Source organism: Pristis pectinata, chromosome 21 (assembly GCF_009764475.1).
Source record: "Pristis pectinata isolate sPriPec2 chromosome 21, sPriPec2.1.pri, whole genome shotgun sequence".
Lineage (NCBI taxonomy): Eukaryota > Metazoa > Chordata > Chondrichthyes > Rhinopristiformes > Pristidae > Pristis > Pristis pectinata.
Window position 1 is genome coordinate 21,434,438 of NC_067425.1, and position 14,872 is coordinate 21,449,309.

The 14,872-nt window shown below is 41.5% G+C and overlaps 2 protein-coding genes across 2 annotated transcripts in view; one reads left to right on the forward strand and one right to left on the reverse strand.

Moving 5' to 3' along the window:
• vkorc1l1 (vitamin K epoxide reductase complex, subunit 1-like 1) overlaps positions 1-6,089 on the reverse strand; it is a 37,730-nt gene extending 31,641 nt beyond the window's left edge. The window contains exon 1 of the mRNA XM_052035662.1: positions 5,847-6,089. Coding sequence (XP_051891622.1) covers positions 5,847-6,037 — 191 coding nt within the window. The 5' untranslated portion in view covers positions 6,038-6,089. The remainder of the gene's footprint in view (positions 1-5,846) is intronic.
• gusb (glucuronidase, beta) overlaps positions 1-10,867 on the forward strand; it is a 63,171-nt gene extending 52,304 nt beyond the window's left edge. The window contains exon 14 of the mRNA XM_052035657.1: positions 10,725-10,867. The gene's annotated coding sequence lies outside the window, so the exon portion shown is untranslated. The remainder of the gene's footprint in view (positions 1-10,724) is intronic.
• Positions 10,868-14,872: the final 4,005 nt, after the last annotated feature.

A 14,872-nucleotide genomic window follows, 5' to 3' on the forward strand; every position in this document is an offset into this window, starting at 1 on the left:
AGGAGCTTAAGAAGGAAATTAGGAGAGCCTAATTAGGAGGGGACATGAGAAGGCCTTGGCGGGCAGGATTAAGGAAAACCCCAAGGCATTCTACAAGTATGTGAAGAGCAAGAGGATAAGGTGCGAAAGAATAGGGCCTATTAAGTGCAGCAGTGGGAAAGTGTGTATGGATCCAGAAGAAATAGCGGAGGTATTTAATGAATACTTTACATCAGTATTCACTACGGAAAAAGATCTGGGGGATTGTAGTGTGGACTTGCAGCAGGCTGAAAAGCTTAAGCATGTAGATATTAGGAAAGAGGGGGTGCTGGAACTTTTGGAAAGCATCGTTGGATAAGTCGCTGGGGCCAGATGGGATGTAGCCCAGGCTGCTGTGGGAGGTGAGGGAGGAGATTGCGGAGCCTCTGACGATGATCTTTGCATAATCGATGGAGACGGGAGAAGTTCCAGAAGATTGGAGGGTTGCAGATGTTGTTCCCTTATTCAAGAAAGGGAGTAGAGATAGCCCAGGAAATTATAGACCGGTGAGTCTTACCTCAGTGGTTGGTAAGCTGATGGAGAAGATCCTGAGAGGCAGGATTTATGAACATTTGGAGAGGTATAATATGATTAGGAATAGTCAACATGGCTTTGTCAAGGGCAGGTCCTGCCTTACGAGCCTGATTGAATTTTTTGAGGATGTGACTAAACACATCGATGAAGGGAGAGATGATGTGGTATATATGGATTTCAGCAAGGCATTTGATAAGGTACCCCATGTAAGGCTTATTGAGAAAGTAAGGAGGCATAGGATCCAAGGGGACATTGCAATGTGGATCCAGAACTGCCTGGCTCACAGAAGGCAAAGAGTGGTTGTTGAAGGGTCGTATTCTGCATGGAGGTCGGTGACCAGTGGTGTACCTCAGAGATCTGTTCTGGGACCCTTACTCTTTGTGATTTTTATAAACGACCTGGATGAGGAAGTGGAGGGATGGGTTAGTAAGTTTGCGGATGACACAAAGGTTGGATGTGTTGTGGATAGTATAGAGGGCTGTCAGAGGTTACAGCGGGACATAGATAGGATGCAAAGTTGGGCTGAGAAGTGGCAGATACAGTTCAACCCAGATAAGTGTGAAGTGGTTCATTTTGGTAGGTCAAATATGACGGCAGAATATAGTATTAATGGTAGGACTCTTGGCAGTGTGGAGGATCAGAGGGATCTTGGGGTCCAAGTCCATAGGACACTCAAAGCAGCTACGCAGGTTGACTCTGTGGTTAAGAAGGCATATGATGTATTGTCCTTCATCAATCGGGGAATTGAATTTAGGAGCCGGGAGGTATTGTTGCAGCTATATAGGTCCCTGGTCAGACCCCACTTGGAGTACTGTGCTCAGTTCTGGTCGCCTCACTACAGGAAAGATGTGGAAGCCATAGAGAGGGTGAAGAGGAGATTTACAAGGATGCTGCCTGGAAGGCGGAGCATGCCTTATGAAAGCAGGTTGAGGGAACTCGGCCTTTTCTCTTTGGAGCGAAGGAGGATGAGGGGGGACCTGATAGAGGTATATAAGATGATGAGAGGCATTGATCGGATGGATAGACAGAGGCTTTTCCCCAGGGCTGAAATGGTGGCCACAGGAGGACATAGTTTTAAGGTGCTGGGGAGTAGGTACAGAGAAGATGTCAGGGGTAATTTTTACTCAGAGTGGTGAGTGTGTGGAATGGGCTGCCAGCAACGGTGGTGGAGGCGGATACGATAGGGTCTTTTAAGAGACTGTTGGATAGGTACATGAAGATGAGAAAAATAGAGGGCTATGGGTAGCCTAGTAATTTCTCGGGCAGGGGCATTTTCGGCACAGCTTTGTGGGCCGAAGGTCCTGAATTGTGCTGTAAGTTTTTCTCTGTTTCTAACAGGGGGTCTTGACTGAAACAGTCCTGATCTGAGGGCCCCACTGGTCAAACAATCAAGGGAGCAAAGCACAATTTTTATTTAGACTAAGATGGATTTTGTTTTTAATTAAAATCACCTTAATATTGTGTCTTTGTACACTATCTCACCTATATTTTTTCAGGATTGGAATATTAGAAGGCAGGAAGTAGTTTTCCCAAAGTTTATTAGAAAAATAGCAACCATTTCAGATTAAATACTTTATTTTTATTTCATATTTAAAACATTCATGGCACGAATTGTTCCATAGTCCATTTGGAAATAAAATCATGTCCACTTTTAGTCTTCCATGAGAACAATAAAATATAAATCAAAGTACTAATGCAAATGTATTAATGCTCCACCCAAGTCTCCTCCCACTCTATTTCATGTAAAACCTGCACATCATTTTTATGTTCTCCCTCCTGTTTTTAACTAGGTTACACGAAGGTAACAATGCTATTCACTTCAACCACTCCCTAGGTAAAAAAAAGATTCTTTGGAATTATATTAGATTTTACAGTTCCTTCCTATTAAAACTATATGAAGTAATCCCACATCAATAGGAGACTCAAGTCAAAAGAAACCAGAAGTCAAGAAAGCAAAGATACAAAGTTCCAACCTTATCTCCAACAGATATCTCTTTATAAAAAAAGCTGTGGAGGAACATAGGTGAAGGTTCATGCCATAGTGCAGAAACTCCAAGCTATTTAAAATTAAAGCCTGCAGCTCTTTGAGAGAAGATTGTGAGAAGCTGAATTGAAGTCAAAGGAAATGCAACAAGTCTTTGCATTTCAATGGTACATTAAAAAAAAGCACAAGTATAATATGGAAACATTACCTGGGAGACAGTTGAACTAATCACACAGAATTAACTTCAAAAGACATTTTGAATCAGAATAATAATTTACATTTGTAGTTTGGAGGAAGGACTCTTGTAAAAGTTCTGCCATTTTAGAACTACATTCATCTACTCCTGCCATTCTAAAATAAAACTCCAACGGTATTTAACACATCTCCAATCCATTTACTCCCAACCCTCAAAAACAAAATCCACATGAATCTTCAAACTCACGTAAATTAATTGTTCCTATTCTATCTGACAGATGAAAAAAATCTGACTTTTAACCACACAATTCCAACACAATCAAGTACATCATATATAAACAATACTGCACAAAGAAAGCAACCATTAGTATGTGTGCTAGACATCGAGATATCTTGCAGAAGGGCCTTCCATCTTAATTCTATCATCCTCCACTTTTTAAAGGAAGAAAATAAAATTATTAAATATTAAAGTAATAGGTTAAATGAACAAAAGACAATTACTGTGCTGCGTGCACACATTGTATTACTTTTTGAAGTTTAAAAACGAACTAAATGCACTGGTTCTGATTTTCATTATTTACCTGGGCTTTTCTACTTTTGATTATTGTATTGTCATCTTATAAATCCACCCTATAATTCCATTCCAAAATCAATGAATGAAGCCAGTGAAAATCTCAAAGCAGACCTGTACTCTTCAAACTAAAATAGCATTATTCTTTTGAAACACATACTTACACAGAATGACAACAAGCTGGGTGATAGTGATAAAACCTAACTACATAAATACTACACAGCAGGGTAACATTCCTAGTATGAAAGTATATGCAATTAACACATGATGGTATTAATGAACTGGACTTCAAGATGCTGGCTGGAACAAAATTTGCATTTTTCCTTTTTTCATACAAAATAACTAAAATGAAGATCACATTATTGCTGTCTATTGATGGGAGGAATGTGATTTTATGACACATTCTAACATAGTATGAACAAGATGGCACAAAGTTATATGGGTACTTCTAGCAATGAGGAAGCAAGAAACAAATTTAGAGTTTCATTATAGATTATAAACCTAAGCTGTGCAATATCTTTGTAAAATATTCTTCATTAAAATGGGTTGATCATTGAAGGAAATAAATTGGACTCATCTTTTGACTAACAGTATAGCATAAAAGTAAAAGAAAAATCACAGAACTTTACTGTACAGAATGCATCCAGGCTGACCAAAAAGAACACTATTTTTGATAATCCCACTCCCTAACTTTTGATATGTGATCTGTGGGTTGATGTAATATCCCCAAGAACTGATCAAGTTTCCATTCTGTTAAGTTTTGGACTTACTGGACCAAACTCGCCCAATACAATCTCATCCTTACTTTCTCTTAGTGGTACTGATGGTTGCCAAATAGTTTAGAAACAAATCTAAAACCGGGAATGACTTGTAACTATTTGGATCGCCAAATGGATTTTTTTTCGTAGGGATCATTTGTTTTAAAGGAGTTTTTGAAGATTGTGTGGTATTTCAAACCTTTTTTTTGCAAAAGAAGGTTCTCTATATAGTGATTCACCCTCAAAAAAATCATGTGGGCAAAAGAAGCCATGTTTAAAAAGGAGGAAAATAAGTCAGGGTGAAGTCCAAGAATCTTCCCCCAAATCTTCTCCCTGCCCCCAACCACACCCACCCAACAAGCAACCTACTTGTCCATGTGGGCTTATTATTGATTAAAGTTCCTTCTTCATTGCTGTAATTGTAACAGTTTTTAAAAATTCTATCAATTTATGCCATCTTACCCATATCATAATGGTATGTAGAAAGAGTATGCCACATGGTCCAATCAAGCAAACTTTTATTTTGCCAATGTTTGAATGGGAGTCTCCCTTCTTGCTTCATCTTTGCTGCAAATTATAAGAATACATTTTTTTTTAAATAAACCCCAAACTCCTTGTAATCTTATCCATGCATTGGTCAAACAATGAGATATTACTGATGCCAATTCAGCTTTAAAGGAATAGTTGATAGGGTCAGTTAATGATATCAATAAATTCTAGAACAGCATACAGTGGCTGCCCTGAACGTCACCTGTACCCAGTGAATGCAAGTTCGGCTTGTTTCAAAGATGTCCTCATTGAAGATTCAAGTTCAGTTCAAGGTTTTTTTGTCATAGCTGTGCACATCTATTCCTTGCTCAGTGAACTACATGACTGACAAATATACAATTCCTTCAACAAAAGTAAGTTCCAAATATTCTTTTAGAACACCATAAATATTACAGGTACACGTGGCTGATCTGTCAATTCATATTGTACAACATGGTTTAATGCACAAACTACTACCCATAAAACAACACATCATACACAACTGGGTCATTCTGCATTATCCAGTTTTTCCCAAAACATGTCCATGAAACTTTCAGCATATGGAAGCACTGCAATTAAATCGAAGTCTGCAGAAAGTAACACCCATTATTCTACTCCAACATAATGGCATGCTTCAACGATTATCTCTATTGATACCACTGGGCTATTTACCAATCTGTAACCCATATATACCTACAGAAAAGTTAGGGCATAATGCTGGTAAGAATAGATCTTGCCTTCATTCAATATCTAAAATTGTTTATCATTAGCATCAACGACAGATCGTTAACTAGTTCATCTTCGATCTCGTAATAAGACACAAAATGCTCTCACTAGACATGACCCAAATGAGAAAAAGATAATAATCTGTTCTGCACTATTCGGTCAAGTACAAACCAGATGCTCAATCATCAGGTTTCATTAGCAGCTCAGTGACAACGCCGCAGACTGAACGATCCCATCTTCTCCCCCAGGAACGAGGCACTCTCAGTTACTGGCAGCAGCACCCCGTTCCCCACCTGTCAAAACCCTCAGCCTGAAGGAGCGGCGACGTCCTCCCCTCCCCTCCCCTCCCTGTATAACAGTGGCAGCATCTGTCTCGGCAATGAATGGATGGTGGTGGGTGGCTGCCGGCCGGCAGGCAGGCTCGCCGACCCCTGCCCTGCCCTGCCCTGCCCGGGCTGTCGAGGCGCGGGGGCCGGGAGGCCGGCGGCCCCTCTCCCGCCCCCCACACCCCACACAGTCGGTGCCAACTCACCTCGACCCGAACACCTTGGTGCAGCTCATCTGCTCGCTGAAGTCGCACATGGCCACGTAGCCGGGGTCGCTGCCCCGGGCGCTCTCCACATGGTAGGCGTAGACGGACAGCAGCACCCCGAGCAGGCAGACGCTGCCCCTCGCCACCTTCTCCCATTTCGGGGTCGCCACTTTCAGGATGGGCGCCGACATCTTTCCCCCCCCCCTCTGTCCGCCGCCGAGGCCGAGACGTAGCGCCTTCCGATTGGCCGGCCGGGGCATTGCCGACGTCGGCCAAGGACGTCATCCCCGCCCCACTCTGACTGTCGTCATCAAAGAGGCGCCTGAGTGTGGGAGGAGAGCCTGGGAATGGGCTGGGAGCCATTTGGTCCCACCCCTTGGTGGCTCAGTGCTGTCTGCAGACTACACTGGCATTAAATAACTGCACTTGGCATAGTTCCCCCCTCCACCCAGAAAAAAATCTTTAACATTGGAGTTGGGAGTAGGTTGGTCTATGATTGATACAAATGAAATTTAATTAACCTTAATAAGTAATCACTTTATTCTGCTTTATATCTATATTTTAAACAGTTAAGGGAGAAATAAAGGACTGCAGATGCTGGAATCTAGATGTAAAACACGACGATGCTGGAGGAACTCAGCCGGCCAGGCAGTATCCGTGGAGAAAAGCAGGCGTCAACGTTGACCGCCTGCTTTTCTCCACGGATGCTGCCTGGCCGGCTGAGTTCCTCCAGCATCGTCGTGTTTTTTCTTCTTTTAAACAGTTAAAATGGGGCTGTGTTCAAAGACATTGTAGTGTATGTAACTGTATGATTTATACACATTATTAATCAGGTGCTCCGGTTTCCTCCCACATTCCAAAGACGTACGGGTTAGGAAGTTGTGGGCATGCTTTGTTGGCGCCGGAAGCGTGGCGACACTTGTGGGCTGCCCCCAGAACATGCTATGCAAAAGATGCATTTCACTGTGTGTTTCGATGTATGTGACTAATAAAGGTATAGCAATCAGAGCGTTCTTACTCCAGTGCAAAAACTACCTCACCGTGTGGTAATTGTAATTGAAGATTGTTTAAGCTAAAACGGATAGGGTACTATGAGGTATAAGTCATGTCTTTTTTATTCATGTTTTAGGATGTGGACTTTGCTGGTACAGCCATTTATTGCTTATCCCTAAACTGTTGTTGAAAAGATTGTGATAAGCCACCTTCCCGAACAGTTGCAGCCCTTCTAGTGAAAGTACATCCACAATGGTGTTGAGTAGGGAGTTTCAGGATTTAAACCAAACAATAGTAATACATTTCTAAGTCAGAATGGTGTGCGAGTTGGACGGGAACCTACAGACGTTTGCATGCATCTGCTGCCCTTGCCCTTTGCAGTCAAGTACTGAAAAAAATCTTTGAATAGTAGAAGAAATGTACAGTCAACTACACAAGCATGGTATAAAGCTCAGGAAAATGCACAATGTTATCTAAAATAGTAGTTTATCTTGGATTAAAAGTTGATACAATAGATTGCGACCAGTCAAAGGTGGAAGTAATTGTGAAGGTCAGGAAACCTGAAATTACAGCAGATCTTAAGCTATTCTTAAACAAAGTACAATATTGTGCCAGAAACTTGCCAGGTCTTGCAGCAATACTGACACTATTACATCAATTACAAAAGGACGCAGAAGCAAAAGCAAGCTGATGCAAGCTAGTACAGCAAATTGGTAAGAAAGTGGCTAACACTATGTTAGCAATGGAATCATATGGGTAAGAAATTTAAATTTATGATCCCTGGAAAAATGAAAAATAGAATTGGGTCAAAGAACAGTAAAAGACACGCAAAAAGAGCTTTTGTTAATTCATTACCTTACAACATAATGTGTTAAAACTTGTGTGATGCTTTGATTTATTGAATGGGGTTAAGAAACACTAATTGCATTTGCAACACACATATTGACAAATAGTGAGAGAAATTATGCTCAAATTGGCAAAGATGCATTACAAAATGTTTTTGGAGTGAAAAAATTTTTATCAGATCTTATTGGACAGACCTTTCATTCCAATCACAGATCATTAGCCTTTGTTAGCAATTCTTGATACGAAGTTGGCAATATCAGTAATGGCTGCATTGAAAATGCAGAGACAAGTTATTTTCTTATCTCAATATGATTACACAATTGATTATACAAGTTCAAAACAAAATGCAATTGCAGGTGCATTGTTCAGGTTACCAAATGAGAATCTGGATAGGGAGTTTCATAGAACATTACAGCACAGTATACTGTAGGCATTTTGGCCCACGATGTTGTGCCGACATTTTATCCTGCTCTAAGATCTATCTAACCCTTCCCCCCCCATATAGCCCTCCATTTTTCTATCATTCACATGGCTATCTAAGAATCTCTTAAACACTCCTAATGCATTTGCCTCCACCACCTCTGCTGGCAGTGCGTTCCACGCACCCACCATTCTCTGTGTTAAAAAAAAAACTTACCTCTGATATCCCCCCATACCTTCCTCCAATCACCTTAAAATTATGCCCCCTCATGTTAGCCATTTTCGCCCTCAGAAAAAGTCTCTGACTGTCCACTCAATCTATGCCTCTTATCATTTTGTACACCTCTATCAAGTCACCTCTCATCCTCCTTCGCTCCAAAGAGAAAAGCCCTAGCTCACTCAACCTATCCTTATAAGACGTACTCTCCAATCCAGGCAGCATCCTGGCAAATCTCCTCTGCACCCTCTCTAAAACTTCCACATCCTTCCTATAATGAGGTGACTAGAACTGAACATAATACTCCAACTGTGGCCTAACCAGAGCCTTATAGAGCTGCAACATTACCTTGCGGCTCTTGAACTCAATACCCCGACCAATGAAGGCCAACACACCATATACTTTCTTAACAACCCTATCAATCTGTGTGGCAACCTTGAGGGATCTATGGACGTGGACCTCAAGATCCCTCTGTTGCTCCACACTGCTAAGAGTACTGCCATTAACCTTGTATTCTGCCTTCAAATTCAATCTTCCGAAGTGTATTACTTCATACTTTTCTGAGTTGAACTCCATCTGCCACTTCTCAGCCCAGCTCAGCATCCCATCAATGTCCTGTTGTAACCTACAGCAACCTTCTACACTATCCAAAACACCACCAACCTTAGTGTCATCTGTAAACTTACTAACCCACCCTTCCACATCCTCATCCAAGTCATTTATAAAAATCACAAAGAACAGGGATCCCAGAACAGATCCCTGCAGAACACCTCAATTCTGAATCCACACAGCCAGTTTTCTCTTGATCCCATGCCTCCTGACTTTCTGAACGAGTCTTTCATGAGGAACCTTGTCAAAATGCCTTACTAAAATCCATGTACATCACATCCACTGCTCTACCTTCATCAATGTGCTTTGTCACATCCTCAAATAATTCAATCAGGCTCATGAGGCACGACCTGCCCCTCACAAAGCCATACCGACTGTCCCTAATCAGCCTATGACTCTCCCAATGCCCATAAATCCTGTCTCAAAGAATCTTCTCCCATAATTTGCCCACCACTGAAGTAAGACTCACTGGTCTGTAATTCCCAGGGTTATCCCAACTCCCTATTGCAGAATCCCTATTATGAGTGTAGGGCCAGGTAGATGGCGTCCACCGTGGACCCATTTCTGTGGTGGGCAAATTGCAATGGGTCAAGGTCACCTGGGAGGCTGGAATTGATTTGTGTCATGACCAGCCTCTCGAAGCAATTCATGATGGTGGATGTCAGAGCCACCGGACGATAGTCATGAAGGCACTTTACCTTATCTTTCTTTGGTACCGGGTTGCTAGTGGTCTTCTTAAAGCAGCTGGGGACCCAAGATTGAATTAGGGAGAGGTTAAAAATGTCTTCAAATATCCCCACCAGCTGATCTGCACAGGATCGAGAGATGTGGCCAGGGATTCCATCTGGGCCAGATGCTTTCTGCGGGTTCACTCTCCAGAAGACTGATCTGTGGCAACATATACAATATACTGTATGTAGTGTCTTTTGAATGCCTTTGTTTGAAGAAATCATTCCCCTACAGAATCCTGGACAAGGAATTGAACTAACTTTAGAAACTAAATTTGGATTCCACCCTCTGCACACACACTGAACTTTCCAGGACTCATCACTACCATTCAGTCAGCAGAAAAGATGCTGCTTTGGCTGTTCTTACAATAATTTTGAGTAAAAGTAATGGACCAAGTTTAAATGTTGAGAAATTGTACTTATTACAATGTGGTTAAAAACATTAATGTTTGAGGGTAACTTATTATCCTTCTGTATTTCCTGTCTGTTTAAGATGGTTTACTGTGCTAAGGTATCCAGGGGAAAAGACTTGGTGTCTGTGGGAATGTGTGGGGCCTTTTGAAATTGGTAAACTTTAGAGGTACTGGAGTCCTAACTCAGTAGAAAATGGTATTATTGCCTACTTAAAGTTTTTTTTTTGTTTTTGTTACTTTGGAGGTTATTTATGGTCCTTTACAAAAAGCACTTTTCTAAATTGGATTATAGATTGATGGTGCAACCATCTTAATTGGAAATGAAAGTTCAGTCAAGGTAAACATCAATTATTGCTTATATCTGAGTCAGATTGGGGGGAGGGGGGGAATCTTTATGTAACCTCAGGACACCCATATTGTTTTACAGACAATGAAGTAGTTTTGAAGTGTGGTCACTGATGGTAGGAAATAAGGCACACAGGAAATATCCAAAATAGCAATATGATAATATTCATTTATTTGATTTTCGTAATGGATTGAGAGATAAATATCATCCAGAGTGCTGGGGATAACTATCTAACTCTGCTCCAAAATAATGTCACATGATCTTTTATGTTCATCTCATGATTTCTTCGTTGTGCCTCAACAAAAGGATGTCCGTTTCCAAGAGCATAGCAGTTCTCAGCTCTGCAACATCACAGTTTGTGCTCAAGTCTCTGAAGGTGGGATTGAAAACCACAGCCTTCTAACTGACACACAGCTGACACATAATGGAGGGAGACCGAAAATAAAATAGTGAGTATATATTCATCTAATGCTATTCAGCTTTCCAACATTTACACCTGCTTTGTAGACCGTTTGAAAAGTTCACTACTAGTCACATGCATCTGTGAGGCAAGGCATGTGGATGAGAAATCAAAGACATAAAACAAAGATACTCCTTAAGGCTTTTTTGAGAAAAACAATTGGAATGTGAGGGATATCATGGGAAGGAAATAGCCGGTTGAGAATAAGGTGACTTCTTGCTTCCTACCCTTGGACTGGTGGAGTTGGAGTGGGGCAAGGTGGATGGATTGTTAAGTTTAAAGTGAATGACAGCAGTTAAATGAAAAGTGAAGAGATAACAGAAGTAGATTTTTAAATCCCAATTGATTTAGTTCACATCCAGCACATTGTGAAGTTACAGGTTGGCCTAACAATGCCATGAAAATGTTTCTTTTTGTTAAGAATATCAAAGCAATCTTCTAAGACAATTCAGAAAGCAAGAAAATGATCCTCCAAATATAAACAAACAGACAATTTAAAACTGAAAATGTTGGAAACACTCAGCAGGCCAGGCAGCATCTGTGAAAAGAGAAACAGAGTTAGTGTTTAATGGGAAGAGGACAAACTAGCAAATTTTAGGTTGTAGAGAGAAAGGGAGGGATGGATAGGACAAGGGGAATATTTCTGAATAGGTGAGACCCGAGTTCCTGTGGTGATAAGCTGTTGATGAAGCCATCTAGTTGACCTGTTAATGAGGGCAATCAGAACAAGTGAAAAACAATCTGCTCTAACTCCATCTACAAGTTTACAGATGATACCACCGTTGTAGGCCATATCTCAAACAGTGATGAGTCAGAGTACAGGAAGGAGATAGAGAGCTTAGTGGAATGGTGTCATGACACAACCTTTCCCTCAATGTCAACAAAACAAAAGAGCTGGTCATTGACTTCAGGAAAGGGGGCGGTGTACATGCACCTGTCTACCTCAATGGTGCTGAGGTCAAGAGTGTTGAGAGCTTCAAGTTCCTGGGAGCGAACATCACCAATAGCCTGTCCTGGTCAAATCACGTAGATGCCATGGCCAAGAAAGCTCACCAGCACCTCTACTTCCTCAGGAGGCTAAAGAAATTCGTTATGTCTCCTTTGACACTCACCAACTTTTATGGATGCACCATAGAAAGCATCCTATCTGGATGCATCATGGCTTGGTACAGCAACTGCTCTGCCCAGGACCGTAAGAAACTGCAGAGAGTCATGGACACAGCCCAGCCCATCATGGAAACCAGCCTCCCCTCCATGGACTCTGTCTTTACCTCTCGCTGCCTTGGTGAAGCAGCCACCATAATCAAAGACCCCACCCACCTGGGTCATTCTCTCTTCTCTCCTCTTCCATCAGGTAGAAGATACAGGAGCCTGAGGGCACGTACTACCAGGCTTAAGGACAGCTTTCTATCCCACTGTGATAAGACTATTGAACGGTTCCTTTATACTATGAGATAGAGTCTGACCTGACAATCTACCTTGTTGTGACCTTGCACCTTATTGCACTACACACTCTCTGTAGCTGTGACACTTTACTCTGTACTGTTATTGTTTTTACTTGTACTACCTCAATGTATCTGCACTGTGTAATGAATTGACCTGTACAATCGGTATGCAAGACAAGTTTTTCACTGTACCTCAGTACAAGTGACAATAATAAACCAATACCAAAAGCTGTGAAACATAGGTCAGAGCAGATGGAAATGCTGAGCTGGTTAGGCAGTGTTGGTGGAGGGGGAAAGAAACAGTTAATACTACAGGTAGATAACCTACAGAATCGACCAGTCTGATACAAACACAAAAAAGTTACCTGAAATTGTTAAATTTGATACTATGTCCTAAAGATTGCAACATTTCTTGACAGAAAATGAGGTGCTGTTACCTTTTCTAACTACTTGTTGCATCTTTGTGAATCATACACCAGAACATGCAAATCCCTTTATATCTCAGAAGTCTGCAGTCTCTCGCCAGTTAGATAATATGTTTCCTTTTTATTTTTCTTGCCAAAAAGGACAATTCAACACTTTTCCACATCACACTATCTCAGTAAAACAGTGATAATGTAGTATCCCATTGAATCCTGATGGTTTGGCATCTGGTTCACTGGGTTTGATTTCCTGTGCTTCCTTTAAACTCACTGGGCTTCTGTTTCCAGAGCTCCCTTTAAATACACCGGGCCCCATTCCGCACTCTCTCTTTAAACTCACCGGGCCCTGTTTCCTCATACTTCCTATAATCTCACCAGGTCTCTGCTTCCCAAGCTCCCTTTAAACAAACCAAGTTCTATTTCCCTGCACTCACTTTAAACTCATTGGGGCCCCATTGTGTGTTCCCTTTAAGTTCACCTGGTTCACTGGAAATTTTATTATACCATGACAAAACATTAAAAAAGTGAATTAAAAAGTGTATTGGGGTATTAATAGGAGTGATGGTTGATGCATTGGTTTTAATTTTCTGAAATTCCCTAGATTCGGAGAGGGTTCCATTATATTAGAAAATATCAAATGTAACTCCTTTATTCTCAAAAGGGAGAGAGAAAGAAAGCAGGAAACTACAGTACTATTATCCAATAGTCCAGAAAATTTGCTAATATGACACCACCACAAATTTCCATAATAGCTTTGTGTCATTAACATATTTATTAACCATATCCTCAGTGCCTTTATCTAAATAATTCATGCAAAATTTAAGACCCAGCACAGATTTCTGTGGCAAACCACTCAATACATCTTGCCAACCAGACAAATACACAACTCACTGTATCCCATTAGCCAGCCAGTCTTCTATCCATGCCAATACCAAGAGGATTGATGAGAGTAGGGCAGTGGATGTTGTCTACGTGGACTTTAGCAAGGCCTTTGACAAGGTCCCGTATGGTAGTTTGGTCCAGAAGGTTAGAATATATGAGATCCAGGGCAAGATCACAAACTGGATACAAAATTGGCTTAGTGACAGGAGGCAAAGAGTTGCCTTTCAGATGGGAGACCTGTAGCCAGTGATCGGCCACAGATCCTTTATTGTTAATCATATATATTAGTGATTTGGAAGCGAATGTAGGTAGCATGATTAACATGTTTGCAGATAACATCAAAATTGGTGGTGTGGTGGACACTGAAGAAGGTTGTCTAAGATCACAGCAGGATTGAGATCATCTGGGAAAGTGGGCAAGGGGATGGCTGATAGAATTTAACTCAGACAAGTGCAAAGTCATACATTTTGGGAATTAAACCAGGCCGCAACAAATAGCAAATGGCAGAGCCCTGGGGAATGTTTCTGAACAGCGAGACCTTGGAGTATGAGTTTGTGGTTTCCTGAAAGTGGCAACAAAGATGGACAAAGTGGTGAAGGCAGCATGTTGTATACTTGTCTTCATCAGCGGAGGCATAGAATATAGGAGATGAGATATCATGCTACCGTTGAACCAATTGTTGGTTAGGTCGCAGTTGGAGTATCGTGTGCAATTCTGGTCTGCATGCTATAGGAAGGGTGTGATTAAGCTGGAGACAGTACAGAAAAGATTCACAGACTTGTTGTCTGGTCTGGATGGCTTGAGTTATAAGAAGAGATTGGACAGGCTTGGATTGTTTTCCCTGGAGCAAAGGGTGACCTTATAGAGGTTTATAAAATTATATGAGACATAGATAGGCACAGTCTTCCTCCTCATGGTGGGGGAGCCAAGAACTAGAGGGCATAAGTGTAAGGTGAGGGGGAAGGATTTAAAGGGGATCTGAGGGTGATGGGTATATGGAACTAGCTGCCAGAGGAGGTGATAGAGGCAGGTACAATTATGTTTAAAAGATATTTGGCCAGGTACCTGGATAAGAAAGGTTTATAGAAGGATATGGGCCAAATGCAGGCAAATGGGATTAGCGAAGACAGGCATTTTGGTCGGCATGGACAAGCTGGGCTGAAGGGCCGTTTCCATGCTGTATACCTCTGTGAATCTATGAATATGCTACCTCCAAAACCATGAGCTTGTATTTTCTGCAATAAC